Consider the following 23,528-nt stretch of genomic DNA (forward strand, 5'->3'; position numbering starts at 1 on the left):
GAATCTACATGGTTGATGCAAGATTAATAAGGATATTCAGTTATGTCTAATCAGTGTTCTGTTACTAAATGGTATATATGAATGCCAGGTTTACTCAAATGAGCCAAACACAGGCTGCTCAAATGTATGGAAAGGATTTTCTTCTTTCAGTGGCACTTTTAGAGGTTGCCACAGTGAATCATCTGCCTCTGTCTCACCCTGTCGCTAGCATCTTCTTCTGTCACAGTAACCGTCTGCATGTCCTCCTGCACTACATCCATGAATCTTCTCTATGGTAGTAGTTCAAAATCAAATTAACACACTAAACCACAAAGGGTTTTATCACTAAACAGGGAAGTGAAGCTCATCTGACAGGTATGTGTGAGTATGCACACCAAAAAGGCTAGGAATCACTTATATGCACTCAGTGGCCAAGTTAGTAGGTACACTTTGTTAGTACCAGATTGGACCCTTTTGCCTTCAGAACTGTTTAAATTCTTCGTGGAACAGATTCACAAATGTGCTGTAATCATTCCTCTGAGATTCTGGTCCATAGTCACATGACACCATCTCACAGTTACAGCTTACATCAACAATACAAATGTCCTGTTGCACCACATCCAAAAGGTGCTTTATTAGACCAAGATCTTGTGACTGTAGAGGCCATTTCAGCATACTGAACTCACTGTCATGTTCAAGAAACCAGTTTGATCTGAGCTTTGTGACATGGTGCATTATCCTGCTGGAAGCAGCCATCAGAAGATCGATACACTGAGCCCATAAAGGAATGAACATGGTCAGCAAATACTGTGTGCCAAGAAAATATCCCCTACACCATTACAGCAGCAGCAGCAGCCTGAACCGTAAGTTAGAATGGATCCATGCTTTCATGGTGTTTACAGAAAATCCTGACCCCTCATCCAAATCACAACAGAAATCGAGCCTCATCAGACCAAGTAATGCTTTTCCAGTATTCAATAGGAGTGCCACCCAGTGTGGTCTTCTGGTGCTGTAACCCATTTGCTCCAGGGTTTTGCATTAGAGATGCTCTTCTGCTTCTGTTCTGATTTTAACAAGTGGTAATTTGAGTTACTGCTCCCTCCCTGTTAGCTCAAAGCAGTCTGGTCATTCTCCTCTGATTTCTTTTAGTAAAAAGGCATTTCTTCACCAGTAATTGGTGCACTCTGGATATTTTTTCTGTTCCAGGCCATTCTCTGTAAACCCTAAAGATGGTTGCACAGCGAAATCCCAGCAGATCAGCAGTTTCTGAAATATTTAGACCAGCCGGTCTGGCACTATCAACCACATCACATTCAAAGTAATTTAAATCACCTTTCTTTCGCATTCTGATGCTCAGTTTAAACTTTAGCATGTAGTGTTGATGCCACGTAATTGGCTGACTACATGTTGCTTTAATGAGCAAATGAACAGGTGTACCTAACAAAGTGGCTAGTGAGTGATAGCAGAGCTGCTTTAACTATCATTCTTACTGGTAAGTCATCATTTCACCTTTGGTTTTATATGAATTCCAGTGTTACATAATGAACAGTGTTCAGCTGTGGCTAGCACTTTGTCCATTTGGTTCAATCATTTCAGAAAAATTATGATACAGATTTAACGGCATGTGTACTTTCTATAACACAGAGAGTATACTTGAACCATTCGCACAAAGTCCAGTGCCTGAGTAGAAATTATTGCTTACCCTTTGAAACGCACATCTATTAAGTTATAAACTAGGTGACCATGTGTCTGACCATGTGTCTCTTCCTGGGTTAATCATTTCAAAATGATGCTTTTTAAAATAAAACTCTGGCATTAGCAGGTGCCACTTGGATTAAAACTTGCACTCCTCCTCTGCTGTGTACTGGTCATCCTCGCCTGAAACCTACAAAGAAGGCATCAAAACTGAGTGAAAAAGGTATGAATGGACACAAGAAGTTCTGTGCGATATTCACTCATCTGCTTATCAGTTTTACAGTTTTCAACATGCATTTTTTTAATTACTTCCCAACCACTGGTCTAAAAGAAAAAAGCAGCAAGTGGCTGGAAACAGTTTATATTCGGACCTTCCTTCCAGATAAATGTAAAAGATTTATTGATATCAGAATGATAAATATTTGATCTAGTGCCTCCACTGGCATCCTCAAAAGCACAGAGACATATAAACTTAGAATTTATGTAATTTCTGTGGACATTTATAGGCTCTGGGGATTGGCTGTCATCCATTCACTTTTCTCTAGACTGAAGTATAAATACATAACAGATATTGGATGGCTTCCCATCAACTTTTGTACTCATTTCATACTCCTCAGGAGACTTTGGGGATTACAGGACTTTTTTCTTATGTGCTACCATCAAGCTAACATGGTTCAGACTGAAATTTGTTGACAAGCAGTAGAGGCAGATGAGATTTATGAAAGGAAATGTGTTGTAATTTTTCTGCAGAATTTGATTTACAGCAGTCATTTTTAGGATCCTTTATACTGTAAAGTGCAGGCCTGGTATCTGCCTAATAGTAGCACAATATGATCGACACTTTGTTTATATCCTCTAAGGTTCTGTATGAAGCCCACTGAATTGTGTTATTTATTTTATTTAATTTTTTGGAAATGAAAAAATATATACCTCAGTGAGGCACTATGAAAAATGTCTGAACCTTATTGTGTTGACTGTCACGTCTATTTCAATTATAACCTATACCACATTTAAACAGCAGAAGCTGACCCACACTACTTTAAAGACAGGCTCATTCTCATTCCAGGTCTCCAAAAAACCCAGTTTTAAAATACATGAAAAGCTGAAAGTGAAAGGTTTAAATGCTGGTGTAGATTTGGCTCATTTACTTTAAAATTGGGGATTGTGGCACTGGCCATTTTTCTCCAAGTGCTCCTTTAAGTTTCGTTCCCAAGTTAAACAAACAACGCTGATCCTAGCATTTGTCTCAAACCGATGAGTTCTAGGCAGAGCGGGCATATTTCGCACATATTGGCTTCCTGTTAAATCCAGAATCAAATTTGAACTCCTTCTTATCACATACAAGGCCCCATCTTATCTTAAAGACATCATAGTACCATATCACCCCAATAGAGCACTTTGCTTTCAGAGTTCTGCTTTACTTGTGGGTACCTAGGATACTTAATAGTAGAATGGGAGGCAGAGCTTGAAGTGCACTGAGTGTTTCTTCTTTACTCACCTTTTTTCATTGACTGTGTGTTTATACACCACTCTACATTTAATCATCAGTTGTTATTATTCCCAGGCATCTCTTCCACAGCGTGTCTTTTGTCCTGTCTTCCTTCCCTCGCCCTCAGTGGGTCATACCAGATGGCTTCCCCTCCCTGAGCCTGGTTCTGTGGAGGTTTCTTCCTTTTAAAAGGGAGTTTTTCCTTTCCACTGTTGCCAAAGTGTTTGTTCATAGGGAGTTGCCTGACTGTTGGAGTTTTTTCTGTGTTATTATAGGGTCTTTATCTTTAATATTTGACTGCAGGGTAAACACAGATATAATTAATAACTTTTATTACGGCTCTTTGTATGATAGCTAACTGGACTGAATGCAGTACACCAAACAAATGGGACTGTAATTCATTTTCGTAATTACACCTGCGTTTAACCTGCTATGATAATCTAGTGGACCTCCAAACCGCGCACATATTTGCCCCTAATCACCCAAAACTTATCAGACTGAAACTGTGACCCACCTACTATTAGAATGAGAATAATGGTGTTATATTAACTGGTAGCTGTGTAGCGTGTGTCTACTGTACTTCCCACTACTGTTTCTAAAAACACATCCACCCTGTCCTTATCAGATTGTATCGTGGCTGTATTATGGCTGGGATAAGAAAGTAGAGCAAAGTTTACGCGCGTGTAGTGATTGTGTCATCCTGTTCAATGCTGCCGCCGATCAACCTTTCACCTACTTTCTCTCGCACGCTGACAGCCGGCGGTTGTGTTGTGACGTCCGCAGCGCTCGTGGGAACAACACACCGACCGTCACCTAATTGATCCAGGTAAATTCTATTGATGGTGAAAACGCGGACTTCTTTTTTCTTCCTGCCACTTTAATACACAAACTTGACACAGGTGTCCTGCTGGGTAAGCAGCTCCACTGTTTAGTCTCGCTATTAGCTTTGAAGCTGAATTCAGGATGTCGCTGTACTGGATGAACGAGTGCGTTGACAGTAACTAGCCTGCTAACAGTCGAGGGTTAGCTCGTTCTTCAAACCCAGCGGCTACCGGCTAAATGCTGTCATTTTAGACCTTACGGAGTTAGACCGAGGATAAGTCACTCTGTCAGGAGCTGGTCACCAACTCATTTCTGATTCAGTCAATGTATGTTGTATGCTTATCAAAACCAGCTGTCAGTGCCACAGCCGTGTTCAACAACAATAGAATCGGGAAGCTTGAAGTCAGCAGTATTAAAGGAATAGAAGCTAATCTCGCACTGAGTTATATATAAATGAACTGAAAACAAAACAAGCACCCACAGCTGTCAAATGAGGGGGTACGAATCAAAAGGCTAAACCTAACCCTGTTCAGCACAGACAGTTACACCCACGAAAGGTTTTACAGCTATTGTTTGAATCTGTGAAAGTGGAATGATGCATTAGTTAGTTGGGTGGCAAAATTACCCAGCTGTCTTTTATTTTTTAAAGCACATTCCGAACATTTCACAGTTATAGGTTCCCAACTGTGAGTTTGCTGTCTCCAGTCGTTTTTTGTGGTTGGTGGTCAGACATTAGAGGTAGGCGGATCAGGCCAAATATCGATAGTATCGATACCAAAGCTGGTATTGGTATCAGATTGATACTAACACAATAGGATTGATACTTTGTTTCCATCCAAGTTCAGTATGTAACCCACTGAATTGTAATTGTCTAAATCATTTTTTTAATGAAAAATGTCTAAACCCTGTTGTCTATTTTGTTTATAGCCTATAACACGTTTAAACAACAGAAGCTGACCCAGAGTGCTTTAAAGACAGTTTAAACCCAATTTTAAAATACACGAAAAGCTGAAAGCTGTGTTTTCTTGTATTAACTCATTACTGTTGAAAATACAAATCACAGTTATTTACTGGTCAATGAAATCTTAAAAGAATTTCAAAATTAATGATGGTTTATCTCATAAATCAAAACGAGCTGCTCTCCCCTATATAAACTGGCTTTATAGCTTAACGGTATCTGTATTGTATCGGCACATCACCAATTAAACGGTGAAGGATCATATGTGAATATCATCATCATATTCAATTTCAGATTGCTAGTGTGTCTTGTGCATGCAAACTGTTCAGCATTTTGTACAAAAGAAAAATTGTATGGTTTCTAAACTACAGCTTTTTCTTATCAACACAGTCAGCAGAGTGTGGCATAGCAACAAACCACATTGCCAAAAGCTGCAAGGAAACAAGAAAAAAAAAAATCTTGCTTTTTAATATTGTCTAAAGTCACTAACTTTTTCTCTGCAGAGTGTTAGCCCTTTTCGATCTGGGGATAAAGCTGCCGGGGGCAAAACCCTTCCGAAATGTGGATGAGCACTGTTGCACGTTCAGCCCTGCCTGCTCTGCAGAGGAGCACCTCTGCCATGACCCGCCAGGCTCTGAGGGCTTGTCGTAGGCCGGGGCCAACCGCTGCTCCTCTGCCTCCTTGCCTGGTTTCATTACATCTTCGTGGGCGGCACACACTGGAGTCAGCCTCCCTTCCTGTCTCTCGCCACCTAGTGAGGCATGTCCGAGCTCTGGACGATGACAGGCAGATGGAGGTAGAGTGGGAGGATGGAGGCCACAGTCTGTACCCATTCACCTGGCTGAGAGACAACTGCCAGTGTCCACTGTGTACCCTGCAATCTGCTCAAGCCCGAACGCTCTTGCTGGCCGATCTCGATATCCACACAGGAGTAGATGTTGTGGAAGTCACCAATGACAACAAGGTGGGCTGCTGCCAAACCTGGCTTGTGGTTTTCAGAGTTCCACACAGACACACAAGATGGATGTTTTATGTTTAGAGAAAAGGATGGAAGTTTAAATTATGACCCAAGTTGGCTGCGTGTGGATTTCCAGAGCTACTCTCCGGTTCAACAGTAATTTCTTTCCAGTCTTGTGGTTGTGCTTGCACATTATTTTGAAATACCAAATCTTTTGCTATGTGCTCCTTATCACTTTCACCTGTAAGATCAACAGCAGATGAGTCTGCCCTCTTTTAAGTTAATCAGTATCCAAAATAATATCCAAAAGCTCAGTTAAACTCAAGGATGAACTGATTAGATTTTGGTGGTCAAAGGTCACTGGTGTTATCTCACAATTTATTTATTTCTTTATTTTTGGCCATAATGCAAGATCTTTTCACCAAATATCAAACAGGATAAAAGGTCAACTTAACTGATATTATGATGTTCTGCACTTTCTTGCCCATTATTCAGAACATTAACTCAGAAACAGAAGGAGGAGATGTGATTAGATTTCAGGTTGGTGTGATACTGAAATGTTAAATTCCTTTAGCCTTTACTGCATACATCATGAGCCAGCACAGATGTGCATGAAAGCTGCACCTTGGCTAGTTTGCTGGGCGTACAGGCACTAGGTAGGGATTCTAGTTTTTACTGTTCTTTAGGGGGAAAAGTGGTGTCACCTCAGGCCCTGGAAAATATATAGTGATTACTTGCTTTTATCTGATGTTTTTAGGCCAAACAAATAATTAAACATGAATTCAGCAGAAGAACTGATATTTCAAATGTTTTACAAAGATTCAAACATGATATCTCCACAACTCTATTCTCGTTGCTCTGTTTTAAGCAGTTTGTTTGGGTGCGTTTGTGTCGTTGTCGTGTTTAAAATTTTAAACGCATCTCATTATACTTGGTTGTTATGAAACTTGTTCCAGTTCGGGAATGACATTTACACTTTGCTTATTGTTACTGAGAAACTGCCTGGTGATGAACTGAGGAGGTCGATGAGGTCAGACAGTCTAATTTTGGCGCATTCAGCCTGACCTTTAAGTCCTCCAAAGAAATCTCCCCAGTGAACTGTGTCCTTCAGAGGATCCAGGCCCTGAAGTAGGACACGGCTATAAACAGATTCCTTTGACGTGACAGCACTGCCAAGCTACCGTGTGCATCCTGTTTCCTGTGCCAAGATTTACTGGATAGCCATTATGCATTATAGCAAACATGTGTCTTTAAAAATACCAAAAGGTTTGAGGACGTGGTTGGATTGGCTAAAAGCCTCCACAGGTATTTGGAAAGAGGGGAGTAAGTTTTGGGGTTTTTTAACCTTATGAAGCAAAAAAAAACACCTTCAAAGATCAGCATTCAAAGGGCAGACCCATCTTTTTTTCTATCCTAGTCATGTGTTACTAAAAAGACAGAATACCCACTAAATAAACAAGTCATGGATTGTTCATTTGACACAAACTTTACTTCAGTTGATTAGCAATCACTACAAAATATTAGGTGAACACTTAAAAAGAAAAAGAACCTCAAAACACTTTGACAAACCAGTTCAATAAGCTTTCATCTCTCCACAGGTCTCCATCGTATGGCCCGACCAGCACGTCAGTGTCTTTGATGCAGAGTGGCTGAAGAAACGCTGTTTCTCTCCTGCTGCCCGACTGGCAATGCAGGAAGAGCTTTTCCTCAATCGTGAGTCCAGCTTTCATAATTTTCACTCAATTTAAAGTCTGTACTTTTAGGATGTCATGTACTTGATAGGAGCAGCGGCCTCGCCCTCTACCCAGGTTTTTCCTGTGCCGAGCTGTGCTGTGATCTTTTGAATTGCATGTGTTTCATCATGGGCTAAGCTTTCTCACCTGAAAGAAGGTAGATGGTATTATCAGATTGCAACAGTGTTGCAAAAAATCTTTCCACCAAGAGAATGTTTTATGTACATTTGGGGAGTTTCATTTAATATCTCTGCTTTAGTTTGTAATGTTCTTGTAAAGTAGAATTTACTCTCTTTTTTTTATCTTCTACTGTATTGTATTTACTTATGTGGAGTTTAACTGATAAGGCCACAAAATTAATCAATTAAAATGGTGACAAAAAGGGCCGCAGTTATTGGGGCCGCTGTAGTTTTAAACCAGTGATTACTTTCTAATTATTGTTGATGTAATGGTAAAATAGATTATCTTTAAAGGAGGCCATAAATCACGCCGCAGCTGTCTCAAAATTAACAGGATGAACAAACACTGTCATGAATAACTGCATTTTCAAAGCGGTATCTGAAAACGGCAATTTATCAGCTTGCCAAGCAGCAGGTGTTACCAGCTTGTACATAAATGGTAAAGCAGCAAGTCCAACGAAGCTCGTCACAGATCACATTTTCCATACTGTGACCACAGAACGTCATATTTCACATTAGATGCGACTCGCAGCCCGAACAGGAAGAAAAGAAGTTAAGTGCAGCCGCTTTTATTTCAGCACACAGTGATTAATTTGACTTCTTTTTTTGTCCAACACAGAAAAAGTTCAGTCAGCGATGAGTTTGTATCAAACTCGGAGTAATGCATTCACAGTAATTTACTGCAAAATACAAGATGATTTAATTTTCATCTTTCAACGCAGGCACGTTGGAAGTGGGTAATTATGTATCCTCCTGTGTGGACGGTGTAAATGAAACATTTTCTGCTTTAGCGCTGTTGGACATAAACTGAGTAATTTCTGTAGACCTATTCCACTGTGTCACAATTATATTTGGAAGCTGTTTGTGTGTATCCCTGTAGTCTGTTAATGAGACTGTCAAGGTTGCTCAGTTGAAATAAATTTCTTGCTGGGATTACTGTAGAGTTCGAACAATTGCAGACTGGTATTTCATACTTCATGTAGTTGTTGTTTTTGTTCCATCGTCGCTTTTTAGTTTAAAGTGTTTTCCAATCAGTTTTTATCTGACAATAGTGTGTCTGAACTAGACGGGTTTATCTGCAGGGAAATATATGAATGAACGTGTAGTAGAAAATGTAATAGCACTTGGCATGCGACGTGAATACAGTAAGTGTGAGTGGCGCTTGACTGTGTAGCTGCTAAAATGAAAATTTGTGTAAATTCCGAGCTAAGCTTTTCCCAGGGAACAAAAAGATGCCCCCGATTTAAACTCGTCTTTGCAGACATTGGGTTTTTTTTTCGCTTTGTAACATTACAGGGTTGCTAAGGAAAGACTTTTTTTTCTAAAGACTAGAAGAGAACTCATTTTACAGTACATTTACAATGGCCCAGTACACTTTACAGTCTGCCAGACAGCAGAGGAGAAAGTTCAGCTGTGGAACAAGGTAGCAGCACTTCAGTGGAGCGGGGGATGGACTGTAGTTGGTTTGTGTACACACACGTGGTCCTGAAGGACCCACAGGGCTGAGCGGCTCCTGCTCTGTTCCAGACTGATTAAGGGTCTGTACGTGTGTGTCTTGTGTTGCAGAACTCCTCTATTCATGTGGAGGTGTAAGTAGATCGCCCTCGTAGCAATTTACAGACAGTCATTTTGTTGTTTAGGGTTTTGTTTTGTTTTTTTCAGAAGCGCTCAGCTCAGAGCCAGGAGCGCTCCTGGAAGGCACTGCTAAGCTCATGCATCAAAACACAATAAAAGATGACGTACACACACACACGCACTCACTGGGTTTAATTATTTCCTCCTGAGCGCCAGTATGAAATTCCTTGAACTGAAAAATACCGGAAAGGTCTACATTCTCAAAAGATGGATGATGCACAGCGTTCACCTCTGAGGTTTTTCTCGTATTCTCACTCACTTACTTGTTTGTGACTAAAGTGAAGTCCACAGTTTGAACTTCTGTGTGCTTTTTCATGCAGCGCGCCTTGATTTTACAGGCCCAAGTGGGCTTGTGAAAGTGAAAGTGTAGCACACTTGAGACGCAGTGAGGTCAATGTGATAATTTGAGCTTTGGGGTTTTTATTCATCATGTTTTAAAACTTCACTTTTTGTCTAAAGTAGGGCTTTTTTCTTGCTTTCTTTTACTATGTGTGCCTTTCAAATCACAAGTGTGTAGCTCATCAGAAAGCTATTGGTGAAATGCTATTAGAGATCAGTCAAGGACAGTTACTGGATTGATACCATCAGTCACCGATGAATTTGTGTTCCTCGCAAATATTAGGAAAGCTTTTATTTGGACAGGCAGTTACAGTTAAATATACTTGAGAAAAATCAGTTTTAGAATTAAAATATACATAAGAATCCTTTTGTCTGAGCTCATGAGTATCACTGAAGAATGCCTTTTTTTTTGCCTTTTGTTTTGTCTACAGCAGGGACAAAGTGCTTAACCATGTGTCGCACTGCATCCGCCATGTTTCACAGGGAATGTTGTATGCATCAGATCACGAGCCTTTCCAAGCCTCCTCCGTACTTTTCCCTTCTCCTTGTTCTGGTACAGACTGATCTGTCTCATCTGTCCAGAGAATACTGTTCCAGAGCTGGGCTGACTTTTTTGGGGGGGGTTTAAACAGAATTCCTTGGCTTAATTCGGTAAAGTTTAATCGTTATCATGGAAATGATTCTGTGATCATCTACCAGTGCTGTTTTTGTTGTGGAAGTCCAGTCTGCATGTTAAGCCCATATTCTTCATAACTTTACCTGGAAAAAATAAAATAACAAAGATGTGTCAGTTTCCAAAAATGTATAAACTTAAATATATTAGATACGTGTGTAATATGTCAGAATTTCAAGTTTATTATCCTGATAAACACACTCAGTAAAAAATGAAGCTAATGTAAAACGCTGTAAGGAAGTGGGCTATGTAAAAAAAAAAAAAAAAAAAAAAAAAAAAGAGCTGACGTCGGTGTAACCGAGTCTCACGCAGACCCCCGTCTGTCTGTGCCATATGGAAAATGGATTCAGACTGAGGGTCAAGAACACAGCAGCATGTTCTTAGCAAATACAAGCTCACCGTTGTATTTCCTTCCTTTCGGAACAAACCAATCCCTGAGCCTGCAGATAACGTTCGACCACAGATTTAAACTCGCGCTGCTCGGTTTCTGCAAGTGGGGATTTCTTACCAACTGTACCTTTTCATTTTAAAATGTTTTGGTTCTGACAGCCTTATATGCTCTCATGTTTTACTGCATTTGTGCAGAAATTGTTTGATTACTTGATATTTAGAAAGAACTTATCTAAAACTGAGATATATTATAATGACCAAGAGTCCACGGCGAGTTAAAAAAGCTTTGATGTGTGATGTGGATCTATGAACGGCAGTGCTTTCTTGCTGTTCGATCCACTGCTTTCCCGATCAGGATTATTCGTTGAGCAAAGCCTGGACAGGAAGTACCAACTGGATTTGAGAGTTTATGCTCTATTGCAGCATTACAAGTTTAAACAAGTGTTGTTAGTTTAAGTCTGTTGCGTTAGAAATGCTGCTGTAAATAAACATAGCTGTGAAATCCTTGTGCACATACATATTAGAAAATATTACAGCAGATGTGTTGGCATGCTCAGATACTGAGCTCAACGCACAGTCGGCACGGATTGACGCATTTAATAGACTTAGCTATTATGTGTGGATCGAGTATTTACATCTCCTTTGTAGATATGTTCGGGACCTTTGGAATGCACTCATGCCATTATCTTGCAGGCACTTTGAACCCTTTACATCGTTTAAAGGAGAGTGACGATGTCGCAGTGCTCTCGGGAACACTAAAAGCAGATGTCACTCACATCCTTATCTGCAATGAGTCTTCCTTTCATAATAAATCTGTCAGTGATTTACTTAAAGCCTGCCAGATGCTTTCAGTATTTGAGCCATGTAATCATCTCGGGCCTCCCACTTGGTGCTTGTCATGTTTATTTAGCCGGGGTTGATTTCATGACTAATTTTATGTCACTGGTATTTAAAAGGCAGAAATAAAACAGGTTAAGTGGGGTTTTAAAAAAAGTAAAAATAAGCCCGAATGCGTGGCTTTGAGCTTTTTTCCTCACACTTATCCACCACTTCACATATGTAGTTTCTTCTTTTTCTAAATTGCAGTTATGAGTATTCTCTAATTTAGCCAACTGTTCATCCTCAACTGGGGCATAATGGCATGTCATTACTCCTGTAACAAGTTGAGTCTTTAAATGTGATTTCGCAGAATTGAAGCACATCCATTCACATTTAGATAGATTTTGAATATCAAAACAGTGCTTCACTGATAGATGGCAAAGTCACAACAAAAGACTTATGCCTGTGTTTATAGTAATGGTTGGTCCCCTGGTTTATTGTTAATCATATTTGATAAAAGAGCAGGGTTTATTTTACAATCATTTCTTCAGTCGCACAGCGTTTTCTTTCCATACTGACTCATTCTTTGGGTTTTGTTCCTTCAACACAAGCATTACTCAATACTGCTGCTGTTGATCAGTTTAGATAAAAATGAATCACAAAGTGTGTTTAAAATCTGAAGCAATACATGAAGTAGTATGCTGGACATTTTTTTTTTTTTTTATTTTGGAAAAGCGCTGAGATTTCTTTTTGTTTTTACAGCTGTCCCTTCTCTGGCCTGCCCAAAAAACTTCTAGTAACTTATCACAGCCAAAAAAGTATTTCTGCTGTCAAAAGTCTGACAAAAGCTGACCTAAACAGAAAAAGGGGGGAATATTTCCCTACAGTACGTACTGCACCAGACTCTGACACTTTCATAGTACTTGCTAATACATTTTAAAAACAACCACAGAGATAATCCCTAGCAGACTCGACAAACTGTAATGTCGTCTTGTCGAATTAAAATCCGTTGCTGCTCGATTTTGTACCGATTCCACTAACTAGAGAATCCCAGGCTAAAATGAAGCTGCCCAAAGGTGTCGGGGAAATGATCATTTTCGCATCAGTGCAGCCATAAAGTCCAGAAGTTCAGGTTCAGTTTCTCTTTCTGGAAGATACTTTGATAAAAATGTCTAAATATATGCAGTTTGCACACATCTGTGTTGGCACCCATGTCCTGTATACAGATACGTGTTGGTTTGTTTTGGTTTGGTTTTTTTCGATCAACTTTTGCCTGGTTGGCTTTTTCAGTTATCCTTTTCCCTTCTAAAGAGAAAATGTGTCAGTTTTCTTTCCTCTCCGTAGCATTAAAAATGTCTTTTTTGCCCTAATTTCCTGCTTTGAATACTTACATTATAAATCAATTAGTGTTCCATTTGAACTGGACATATATCGTAAACGTACTGACTGACTGGTGGATTTTTCTTCATTAAGTCTGCTGATGGATTCCATAGCTTAGCCAAATAGCAGCTGATTTGTCAGTTCCCAGTTTCAATGATGTTTTTCCCCTTTGCCATCTGGTCTGAGTTTAGCCTTCTGTGTCACCAATCATCAGTCGACCGAGCGGCTTCCCTGGAAACAGCCGTGGAAGTCCAACAGCGGAAAAACGCATACGTTCTTCCAAACTGGATCATCACTTCACGCGCCGTTTACAGTTTCAGCAAAACCAACTTTCCAAACACATGCGCTCTCACAGGCTGTATTACCAACCTGACATGAGAAACTGGTGTATACTTTAACTTTGGGTGTTTTTAATTTGTCATAAATGGTTTTTATTTATTTACTGTGTACTCTGCAATAATGGAGTCTTGAGGGGTTTAGCAACTTCAGACTTGTCAGAAATATGATTGGTCCACCAAGCCTTTCATATATCAGGTGTCTCTTTCAAGCGACCTCAAAATTGGCCCCCTTTCAACAGATTTCACCATTTTTCACCCGCAACACAGTTTATTTCTCACGGTGTATTCCTATAATTCCTCACGGATCAGTTATATTTGGGTTAAATCCCTTTTCTTTGTCATCTCGTTTGAAATTTCAACACCTTTGCATCAGACTCCACGGGAAGCTTAATGACTATAATGATTGGATTTTTCATTTCTTTGGCAAGCCGGGCGTCCCGCTTGGCACTTGAAATAATGCTGAAAGCGTTGCGTATAAGTTGCCAAAAAAAGACATGATTTTGACAAACTAGCACAGTGTTCAGTTGAGTTTCGGGAAACTAAATTTGCAGATGGAGAAAGTTTGGATTAGCGTGCGGAGGGGACTGCTGCTGCTCGGTGAGAAAACACTGCTCACACTGTGTCTTCCGAAGTGGTAATGCACAAGTTGGCTGCTCCGTAATCTGCGTCTGTTTCATTAATAAAGGTGTGTTTGTTGCACTAGTGGAAAGGTGGCGTGACGGTCATGCAGTGCCATTGATAAACGAACACTCCGGTACGTATGCTAGGAAAATGCAAATGTGCTTGGTAATTGTTGAGTGGAATATGACTGTGAGTACATTTTTTTTCCAGGTGTCTTTTTAGAAAAGGATTATATTGGAAGATTTCATAGTTTAAATCATTGATAAAAGCCTGTTGTGACCATTTCCACTCTTTCTTCTTACCTTGAAAAGCTTCTTTTAGGCCTTCGTAGAGAGACAGCAAAATCTACTGGGGCAAAAAAAATAAAACAAAACTGATTTGACTGATTGTAGATGCTTAACCAATAAGAGTACAGTGGATTCCACCATAGTTTATATTGATGCATCACTAAAATCAAATAAAAGGTACAGATAGAGGGGTCATTTTTCCACTTTAAAAAAAAACAAAAAAAAAAACAAAGGAGATTGCATATATCTATACTCAGTAAAACTTCTAAAATCTGCTTCCAGTATAAACAGCAGTTTGAATTGAATTTCCTAAAGACTGCTCTTCTTTAAAAAGAATAGATTGTTTATGCCCATCTGGCCGTGCACCCTCCACTGTGCATTCCACAGACGGACCATTGAAGTGAGCTGATCTGAGCTCTGTGATAAAACTTAACCAAGTCAAAACAAAAGCTCTCTGGATAACTGCAGTGATTCAAGTAGAGCTTTGAAGGCGCTCCCAGTTGCAGAGGAGAGCGACCCCGGGCCCGCGAGCTTAAATCACACAGCCCAGCGAGAGCAGAGCCAAACTGCCATGAGCTGCCTGACAGCCACGGGAACCACGGCTTCAGGTTTCCTCATCTGGAAAAGCCACTGTAGCAGACCAGGACTGGGGGGTGGGGGCACAGTGGAGGGAATTATGCACATATCTTGTCAGGCTGTCGGAGGGTGTCCCTTCAAGCACATGGCAGCACAGTCCTGTGTGTGAAACCCACAGTGATTTTACACAAATGAACACTGTGCAGACTCGAGGCTGTCTCGGTTTGACACTGCTCTGCTGTTTTATTATTTTTTTCTTTTGCATACTGATATTTAAAAACACACACATGCTAATTCTGACATCGGACCACCGGTAACCACAGCTGGAAACTATGCAAAAGAGAGTGGTGGTTCTTATTGCCTGTGTGGATGCCTTTCCAGAAGAACACTCAAAAAAGTTTGGTGAATAAGAGCTTTGAGTGGTTTGTACTTATAGGACAGGAATATTGTGTACTGGACTTGATTTGGACCTGCAAGCCCAGGTTTACTGCTGCAGGACACGTAGAGCTTACATGACGGCATGTTGAGCCTATTTTCCCACTGAGCTTGTGTTCACTTCATTAATAGAACTACAGCATTCACTTCACTAAGCTTTGATTTTGGTCACCCCCACCTCCTACAAATCTGTCTCTTTAGCTACCAGCACTCCTCAGTGTTCACCAGCATCTTGGCAGCTGTGTTTTTTAACTGTTAAGTGCAGAGCAGGTAAAAAGGACTTTGTGTTTTATTGCCAAAAAACCACTTCCAGCTACTTGGGAAAACAAGCTACGAGAGCAGTGAAAAGTAGAGGCTCCATTAAGCTGAGGCAAGCTGACGACTGAAAATTGTCTGCCGTCGTTCACATTCACATGCTGCTTTTAATCCATTGTTGATGCAGAGAAGTTGTTTTATAGCAGCTTTAAATCAAAGAATATCTTTTAAATAAAACTGCACTGTGAGTGTAACAGCAGCTGCAGAGAAACAGGTTAGCAAAAGCTGTTTGGGTGAAAAAACCTTTATTTGTTTCATAATGTGTGATCAGTGTGACGGGGGAAGATCCTCCTTTATGATTCCTCCCATGCAAGAGTTGTGATTAGCCTTGCCGGTTAAAAACAAGCTAATGTTAGGTGCTGATTACTTGATTAGAAAGCAGATACTCTGCAAAGTTCTCGTCTTTTGTTCAGCCCAGCAGCCACGCTGTGAATTCCCCTGATAGCGGCGAACGTGATGCGTTTCCACAATGAGATGGGAGCTGAACTAGAGCCAGGACTGCTCAGCTGATGTATACGCACACTGCAGCTAACGCTGTAGCCCCTTTGTCACGAGTGACACCCTAAACTGCAGAGCTGAAACGCCGCCATGCCTGTACAAGACAGTTCCAGTTTCACAAGAGTAATTGTAACATTGGGGCTTGACCTTTGCCCTAGTTCCTCGTTCCCCGTCTCTGTTGCCCACCGCCCTCTTGACAAGTTTTAACAAGCAGCAGGTTCCTGACCCTTTGAATTGTGCAGCCAGAAACTGATTGTTTGTGACAACAGCCTGGAGGGAGGTCTGCAAGTCACGATCGCTGTGTTTCTGACTGATGCTGCATCTCTGCCTCAGTGGCTCTGAAACTCCGCATCACCAGTTAAAGTCTTTTTGTCGTACCTCTAAATATTTGTGGCCTTCAGAGCAAACAGTCGCATTTTGTTTTGCGGTTTGAGACACTTTAGATGATGATAAATTATGCATTAGGTTCAGCGCGCTCGCCCTGTGTGTCCATCTCCTGCAAGCTTTAGCCTTGTAATCTGCTTATGATGCAGCCATTTGGAAAGTTGTTTGGAAGTCGGTGGACAAAGGAAAAAAAGACACGAAAAGGAGCCACAAACATCAGACAGGTACAAAATCTCCTCAGTTTAAACCTTCCTCTTCCTCCTCCCTCCACAAATGCACTTAGCAGCTGTTTCTTTGGAAGTCACTGGAGGGAGGCTGCATGGAAAAAGAAGTCGAGCCAGTTGGGTGGAGAGCAGTGGGAGGATTTTTTGGGGGGGGTTTCCCCCCACTTCTGTCTGTCTGATGGAGACGTGCTGATTTTTCTCAGCAAGCTATTCTTCTTCAAGCGCACACACGATGGCATGCAGTGGAGAGCTGCAGCGTTTATAGATTTAATTGGAACTAATAAGCAGGGGGCAGTAATGGACTTTAAATGAATTGTTTCCTTTTTTGCAATAAAACAAACATCAAATCAGTCATACTGCTAGCTGCTACTTAATATAGTTGGCTTTTTTTTTAACAAAGGAAATCCAACTACTCATTGGGTTTTATTTGATAATAAAAAGTGTGTGTGGTCATATTTCCATGTTGACTTGATTTCCTTCACCTGCAGCATACCAGGATGAGAAGAGGATGGGGCGGGGGGGATCTTGAAGGTCAAATGTGTGCTGATGGAAAGTCTGAGAGAGCGGACGTGCCCTATATCTGATTGCAGCTGCACATCTGGCTGATTCTAGTCTTTTTCCATCAGCTGAAGTCAACAGGCTCAGATTCATTCTTTGAATTTTTACGCCCTGTATTGGAGGAGGGTGGCAGCAGAGGAAAAGATCTCAGAGGAAAGAAGTGAGATGACTTGCAGGGACTGGTTCAACCACCTGAGGATCCAACTGGGGGGCACGCAGCTCAGAACGTTTTGTGGTGTGGGCCCTTGCCACCCAGTTTATTGGGTTGACCTCCTTCAGAGAGTGCAAAGACCTCCAAATATCTGCAGGTTATATAAAACTGTCTGTGCAACCTGCAGTCTCTCAGTCAGCTAGAAGCTAACTCGGGTTTATACCAGCACGCTGACAAAGAAGGACGAAACAAGAGTGTAACATCTGATAAAATGCCTTGCTGCAGAGCACTTCTGCCCTCGCTGTACAGCATTTGTTTGTTTAACGGAGCCGTTATGGCACAGAGGCTGTTGATATAGAAAGCTTCGTGTTCCTGTGTTGCACAACCAGCTTTAATTCTTGACAGACAGAAACCAGAAATAAACAGCTCCACGTACGTAAGAAGTGACCTTTCTGCCGCTTCCTCGTTTCAGGGCGTTATTATTGGGACTCGACACTGCGCATCCCCTCAGCAGACTTTGACGAAGTCCTCCGTGACGATAAGGCCGCGCTCGCTTGGCTCCTGGCCCTGCGTCGTGTTGGCATGGTCTACCTGAAGGGGGCTCCTGCAGAGCAAGGCCAAGTGGCCAGACTGGCTGAGAGGATTGGCTATCTCAGGCTGACATTTTACGGGTAAGACTCTGTGATCTTCCTCCATTTTTGCTCCAGTGATCCTCAGCCAAGCCATTGTTTAATAATCTGACTCCCCTCTAAATCCCGAGCTGTTGAATTTTCCACCGATCATATATTGGCTGGAGCAGAGCCCAGGAGTGTTATTAGTAAGAATTTAAATACAAAAGACCCTTTAAAAAAATGCATGTCTTTTTCCAGTGAATCAGAAAGACAGCTCGATATTTTGCTGAAAGAAGGGCTCAGATTCTGACTTTGGTACATTAAGGAAATATGTCCAATAGTGAATAATCCATAGCTTTGATTCATTTCGGTTTCATGGAGGAGCTTAGCGAACGGCCGTCGGGGCCCCTTTCACCACACCAGAGTTCATCATTTTGACTTATTGCTGTACTGATTACTTGAGGACAGAGACGGGGAAAACAACCTAAAAGCATTCCAGCTTTTTTTTTTTTTTAAGCCAGAGGAATTACCTGGTGCACTCAGTCAGAACAGAGGTTTGGAGCGTAAAGCTTTGCCTCTGCCAGCGGATGAGCTCATGCCGCTGGAAGTAAAAGAGTCTGCAGACTAACGCTGAAGGCCTGCCATCACAGAAACGAGACAGTTTTACGACTCCCGCATCATCCGAACGAGACATGCAAACAGAACATGGAAGATAACTTTACCTCATTAGTGCTTGACTCTTGCTGCATCTCAATGAAGTGCCTGCTTAAGAGGCTACAGGCTGAGCATTCCTGTGAAGCTGCCTGCTTTCCCCCCTCAGGGAACTCTCCGAACTTCATCTCATCTCATCCTTTTTCCTCCACGCGGCCTAATTGTCGCCACTGATCTTCTAAAGCTAAAGTTAAATAATTAAAGTGGAGTATATTAATGAATGTTATCTTTGTCCTCAGGCACACATGGCAGGTCCAGGACAAACCCATGGCAAACAATGTAGCCTACACTTCAGGAAAGCTCAGCCTGCATACAGACTACCCGGCATTACACTTTGCACCTGGAGTGAGTAAAATCTTACTTGTACGTTCTGTTTGGAAGATGAAATAACAGCAGACAGATACGGTATCACTCCTGAGTTATGGCTGCGTTCGGCTTTTATGTTGTCAGAGTTGTAAAACGAGCATTTGTGGAGCACGTGTGTGTGTCTGTGTCGGGCTGGCGTAGGTGCAGTTTCTGCACTGCATCAACCAGGCTAAGGAAGGAGGGGAGAGCGAAGTGGTGGACGGCTTCCACATGGCTGAGCAGCTGCAGAGAGAAGACCCAGAGGCCTTCCAGACGCTCACCTCGCTGCGCGTGGACTTCACCGACACCGGGACAGATTACTGCGACTTCATGCTGCAGTCCAAGAACTGCATCATTGAGTAAGTGGAGATGATCAGGCAGATCATCAGTTTGTGTTTTGTTCAGGTTTTTTCCCCGGCATACACACACATTTACTCATTTTATATAAAGCAGAGATTCAGACTTTTAGAGAAACTACGCAGTGACATTTCTGTACACTTATATACACTTAGGTGTGTATTTTTGTGATTTGAAATGGGACACTGCCATCTGCTGTTCACAGTTCATACATGAACTGTACAGATCATAAGAGCTTAGCTTCGTATTAATTGTATGCTAATTAGTCACGTGTGTCTGTTCAAGTGTAACTGAAAAAAGCTGGATTTATGTCAAATTAATCAATGTGCGGTAACTACTGTCACAGTGATAAGGTGGGAGAAGAGAGCAAAGATGAATGAGTAGAAAAATGATCTGCAGTGAATTTCATAATCAATCGCTGGAGTTACTTCTAAGATATTAAACTGACTAATTCAATTCAGTTGTACTATTAGACTCAGTGAATTGGTAGTGAGTTGCATGCTTGCTTAATACCTGACTAAAATACCTAATCATGAAATGCTTTCTAATTCATTCTTATGGAGCATCTAATGAGGTAATGGACTGGTTGTCTCATCTCTAAAAGTCCAGATTCACTTTAGTTTGACTTTGAGCTTTGTCCTCTCGGTGCAGCGTCGATGCAGACGGCCGAGTCGTGAAGATCAACTACAATAACGCCACCCGAGACTCAGTGCTGGACCTGCCCTTACATCAGGTCCAACCCTTCTACAGAGCACTGAAGGCCTACGTGGACATCATGAACCGACCGGAGAACGTGGTCACCTATAGGATGGAGCCAGGTCAGCGTGCACCTCTTTCCATTTAAAATGAGAAGAATAGGAAAATGTGTGTGTAAAAGGCCCCCATTCATGCTTCTGTATACCAAACAGTGTGTGTTAGTGGAAGAAAGAAATGAAAATGAGTGAGAGGTGCGAGGAAAGAGAGTGCAAATTAAATGGATGCGGCGAGGGAGATGGGCGCAGTCTGCAGGATAATGTTTGTGTTAAACAGAAAACGAACTGGGACAGCGATGGGCAACAACAGCTTTGTCCTCGTCAGGGTCGCGATGACATGTGACGTGTCAGTGCCGCTACTGCAGAGCAAAGCAAACGACCAGAGTGTAATGCAACACCCTCTGGAAAAAAACAGCGTGCTAAGAGTCTGCAGCATCAAGTAACGGAGATGAACTTATTTAAAGGACCTCAGAGTGGGGCTCGAAGGCACAATGGTGTTAGCAGAGAGGCAGTGGAAGCCTGAGCATTCCTCAGGCTTCCATCCTGATGACCTGACTTTAAAGCTGCTTTTGTCTTGTGCTGAATTCTGCCCACAGCACAATGAGACTTTGGCTCGTGCTGTTTGAAGTGGTAGTGCCAGCTTTGGGAAGTTAGGACTGTCGCCCAACGGTTTCCAAGACTGCGATGTCAGAGGTTTCAGATTTTTATTTGAAGCGTAATGACGCCTGTGAGCTATTATAAGCTGTTCTGCAGCCAACTCTGACCTCTCTGAACGAGGTGGGGCAAATAAGAAAATTAAATTCTGTGCTGAAGTAAATCTAGGATCAATGACGTGCCCCACAGCTTCACATCTGATCTCTGGTGGTTGTTCTATTTCAGGTGACATCGTAACCTTTGATAACTGGCGTCTGCTTCACGGCCGAAAGAGCTACATCAGCAGGCCGGAGAGGCTCCGGCACCTCGAGGGTTGTTACCTGGACTGGGACGAAGTCATGTCCCGTCTCCGGATTCTCCGCAAGGCGGTGCACGAGGACTTGTGAGCTCCAGACGTACGGCCATATTGAAATAAGTAGCTTTAGAGCCTTTGCAGAAGAAGTCAAGCTGAACATGTGTTTTAAAAATGCTGAGAGGGCAGAGTGCAAACATGTTGACCTACCAGGCAACAGGTCAAGAGCTGAATCGCTGCCTCTGTAATCAAACTGTTAAACTATAAATGTTAAAATATATATATATAGTGATTTACAAAAATCTGCAAAGTTTAGAGGATGACAAGAGCTCTGCAGATGTGTCGCACAGTGCAACGCAACAATGCAAGAATTAAGAGAAACACCTTACTCCTAAATTTCAAGGTGCTTTAAAGCCGACAAAGATTTTTATAAATGAGTTTTTACATGCTTAACTATGAGATTTTATATTCTGTCCTGATACTTCTTAATTTATACATTTTCTACACTTGTCTATCTTTACCCATTCTCTGGTGGGAATATTTGGCTCAGCAAGCCCCGTTTCTGAAATCTCTCATTTGTTCTGTCTGAAGACGACGATTCACGAGTCTGAAATCAAACTTGTTGTTCATTATATTATTGTGTACAAGGAACAGGGAGTGGTTTCAGGTGGAACCTGTTTGAATCCAAGTTTCTTTTCTTCCCTTTTTCAGTTTTTCACTACCTGCTACAGTATCTTTCTACCTCTACTGTTTGATCCTGTGCCGACGTGAAGGATGTGCTGTCCTTCACTTTGCTTTCATTTCTGTAGAGTTGCAGTTTCTGAATTGCCTTATGCTACAGCACAGCGGCTGTGTTAGCTGTGGCCTTATGAAATACCAGCAGCAGCTCAGTTATGCTTCTGCTGCTGTCCAGGGGTATTTCTACATCTGGTGACTTGAAAATGAATTTTTCTGCTTCTGATGGTAAATAAACTTCAAAACTCATCGAAAATCATGTTGCTTTTTTTTCTTTTTGTTGACTGTGTGAAATTTCAGAGAGAGATCATTGAGATGCCCAGCATCAGTAAAGTCACTCACACTAACCAGACACTTCATTAGGTACACCTATTCAGCTGCTTGTTAGTGCAAATATCTAATCAGCCAGTAAATGCATGTAGGTGTGTAGACACGGTCAAGATGACCTGTTGCAGTTCAAACTGAGCATCAAAATAACAGGAAAAAGGTGATTTAAGTGACTTTGACCGTGCCATGGTTGTTGGTTTGATCTGAGCAAACATCTCTAGGGTTTACAGAGGATGGTTGTAAAAACAAAGTAGCAGTGAGCAGCAGTTCTCTGGATGAAAATGTCTTGTTGATGACTGTAATGGAATTTCTTTCACTTATGTATTAATCACGTTATTGTAATGCCTTGGTGATTTTAACATGTCTGACACTCATACTGTAAGACAAATGGTGGGGGTCTATTTAGGAAATTGGGGGAAGCAGACAACTCCACAGGAGGGAGAGTCTTTTGTCTCTTCGAGGACTCTGGGAGGTAGCAAGGGAGTGTGAACCTTAAGGTGTGAAACAGCTGTGTACTGCCTTTTGTTCCTGGAGAAGGTATTTAACTGAGAGCCATGTTAGGCTCAGTGAGACTCTGCTGACCCTGCCCCGTGGTCATGTAGGCTCTCCATCAAGCTTGGTTGTCTGTTCTGTGTGTTTTGATTAAAGAATGTTAGCTACCGCTCACCGCTCATCTGCAGGCTTTATTTAAGTGGAAAACTTCCACAACAATGACAGAAGAATGGACCGACTGCTTCAGAGTGATAGAGGCAATAGTGACTTAAACTAGCACCCTTCATAACCAAAGAATGCACAAAACAGCACTGAAGACCACACCAGGTACCAATTTTCTCAGCTGACAGGAAACCGAGGCTACAACTTGCACCACTTGAAGACTGGGAAAGAGTTGCAATATTCAACATGGATGAGAAGCTGACAAATCTGCAGCAACTGAGTGATGCCATCAGGTCAACATGAACCAGAATCTCTGATGAGCGTTTCCAGCACCTTGTTGATTCTGTGAAGGCAGCTCTGAAGGAATAAGGGGGATCCACCCCTGTAGTAAGCTGTACCTAACAAATTGTCCAATGAGTATTCTCTTGCTTTTCTCCTTCATTCACACACACAGAGCTTTGTTTCCTGTCTTTGAGCACCTATCACACACACTCCAATGGATGTATCAGGAGCACTATGGGGTTCAGTATCTTGACTAAGCACTTTTTGACACAGCCTTTAGGAGCTAAAGATCAAACCACTAACCTTCCAAATTGGTGGACAACCCACTTTACTTCCTGAACAGCTGTCATGACAACCACCACTCTGATTAGG

General features: G+C 41.7%; 1 protein-coding gene and 1 long non-coding RNA gene across 4 annotated transcripts; one reads left to right on the forward strand and one right to left on the reverse strand.

The window, feature by feature from the left end:
* The first annotated feature begins 1,800 nt into the window (after nucleotides 1-1,800).
* On the forward strand, nucleotides 1,801-22,149 carry bbox1 (butyrobetaine (gamma), 2-oxoglutarate dioxygenase (gamma-butyrobetaine hydroxylase) 1). Of its 3 annotated transcripts, none has more exons than XM_039605813.1 (8): nucleotides 1,801-1,897; nucleotides 5,447-5,907; nucleotides 7,500-7,614; nucleotides 17,909-18,107; nucleotides 18,998-19,103; nucleotides 19,266-19,462; nucleotides 20,112-20,278; nucleotides 21,092-22,149. In XM_039605813.1, exons 2-8 carry the CDS (start codon nucleotides 5,503-5,505, stop codon nucleotides 21,250-21,252), a joined length of 1,350 nt encoding a protein of 449 aa, XP_039461747.1. In that variant the 5' UTR covers nucleotides 1,801-1,897; nucleotides 5,447-5,502; the 3' UTR covers nucleotides 21,253-22,149. The 3 variants fall into 3 exon arrangements, with proteins under 3 accessions (XP_039461747.1, XP_039461788.1, XP_031600405.1); XM_039605854.1 differs by lacking the exon at nucleotides 1,801-1,897 and adding an exon at nucleotides 3,829-4,074; XM_031744545.2 differs by lacking the exon at nucleotides 1,801-1,897 and adding an exon at nucleotides 3,830-3,989.
* On the reverse strand, nucleotides 9,956-18,991 carry LOC120435775. The gene is made up of 3 exons (XR_005609916.1): nucleotides 18,770-18,991; nucleotides 14,311-14,353; nucleotides 9,956-10,546 (listed from the first exon to the last, which is right to left on the reverse strand). It is a non-coding gene; the product is annotated as an uncharacterized LOC120435775 (long non-coding RNA).
* Nucleotides 22,150-23,528: the final 1,379 nt, after the last annotated feature.

Source organism: Oreochromis aureus, linkage group 1 (genome assembly GCF_013358895.1).
Source record: "Oreochromis aureus strain Israel breed Guangdong linkage group 1, ZZ_aureus, whole genome shotgun sequence".
In the NCBI taxonomy this organism is placed as follows: domain Eukaryota; kingdom Metazoa; phylum Chordata; class Actinopteri; order Cichliformes; family Cichlidae; genus Oreochromis; species Oreochromis aureus.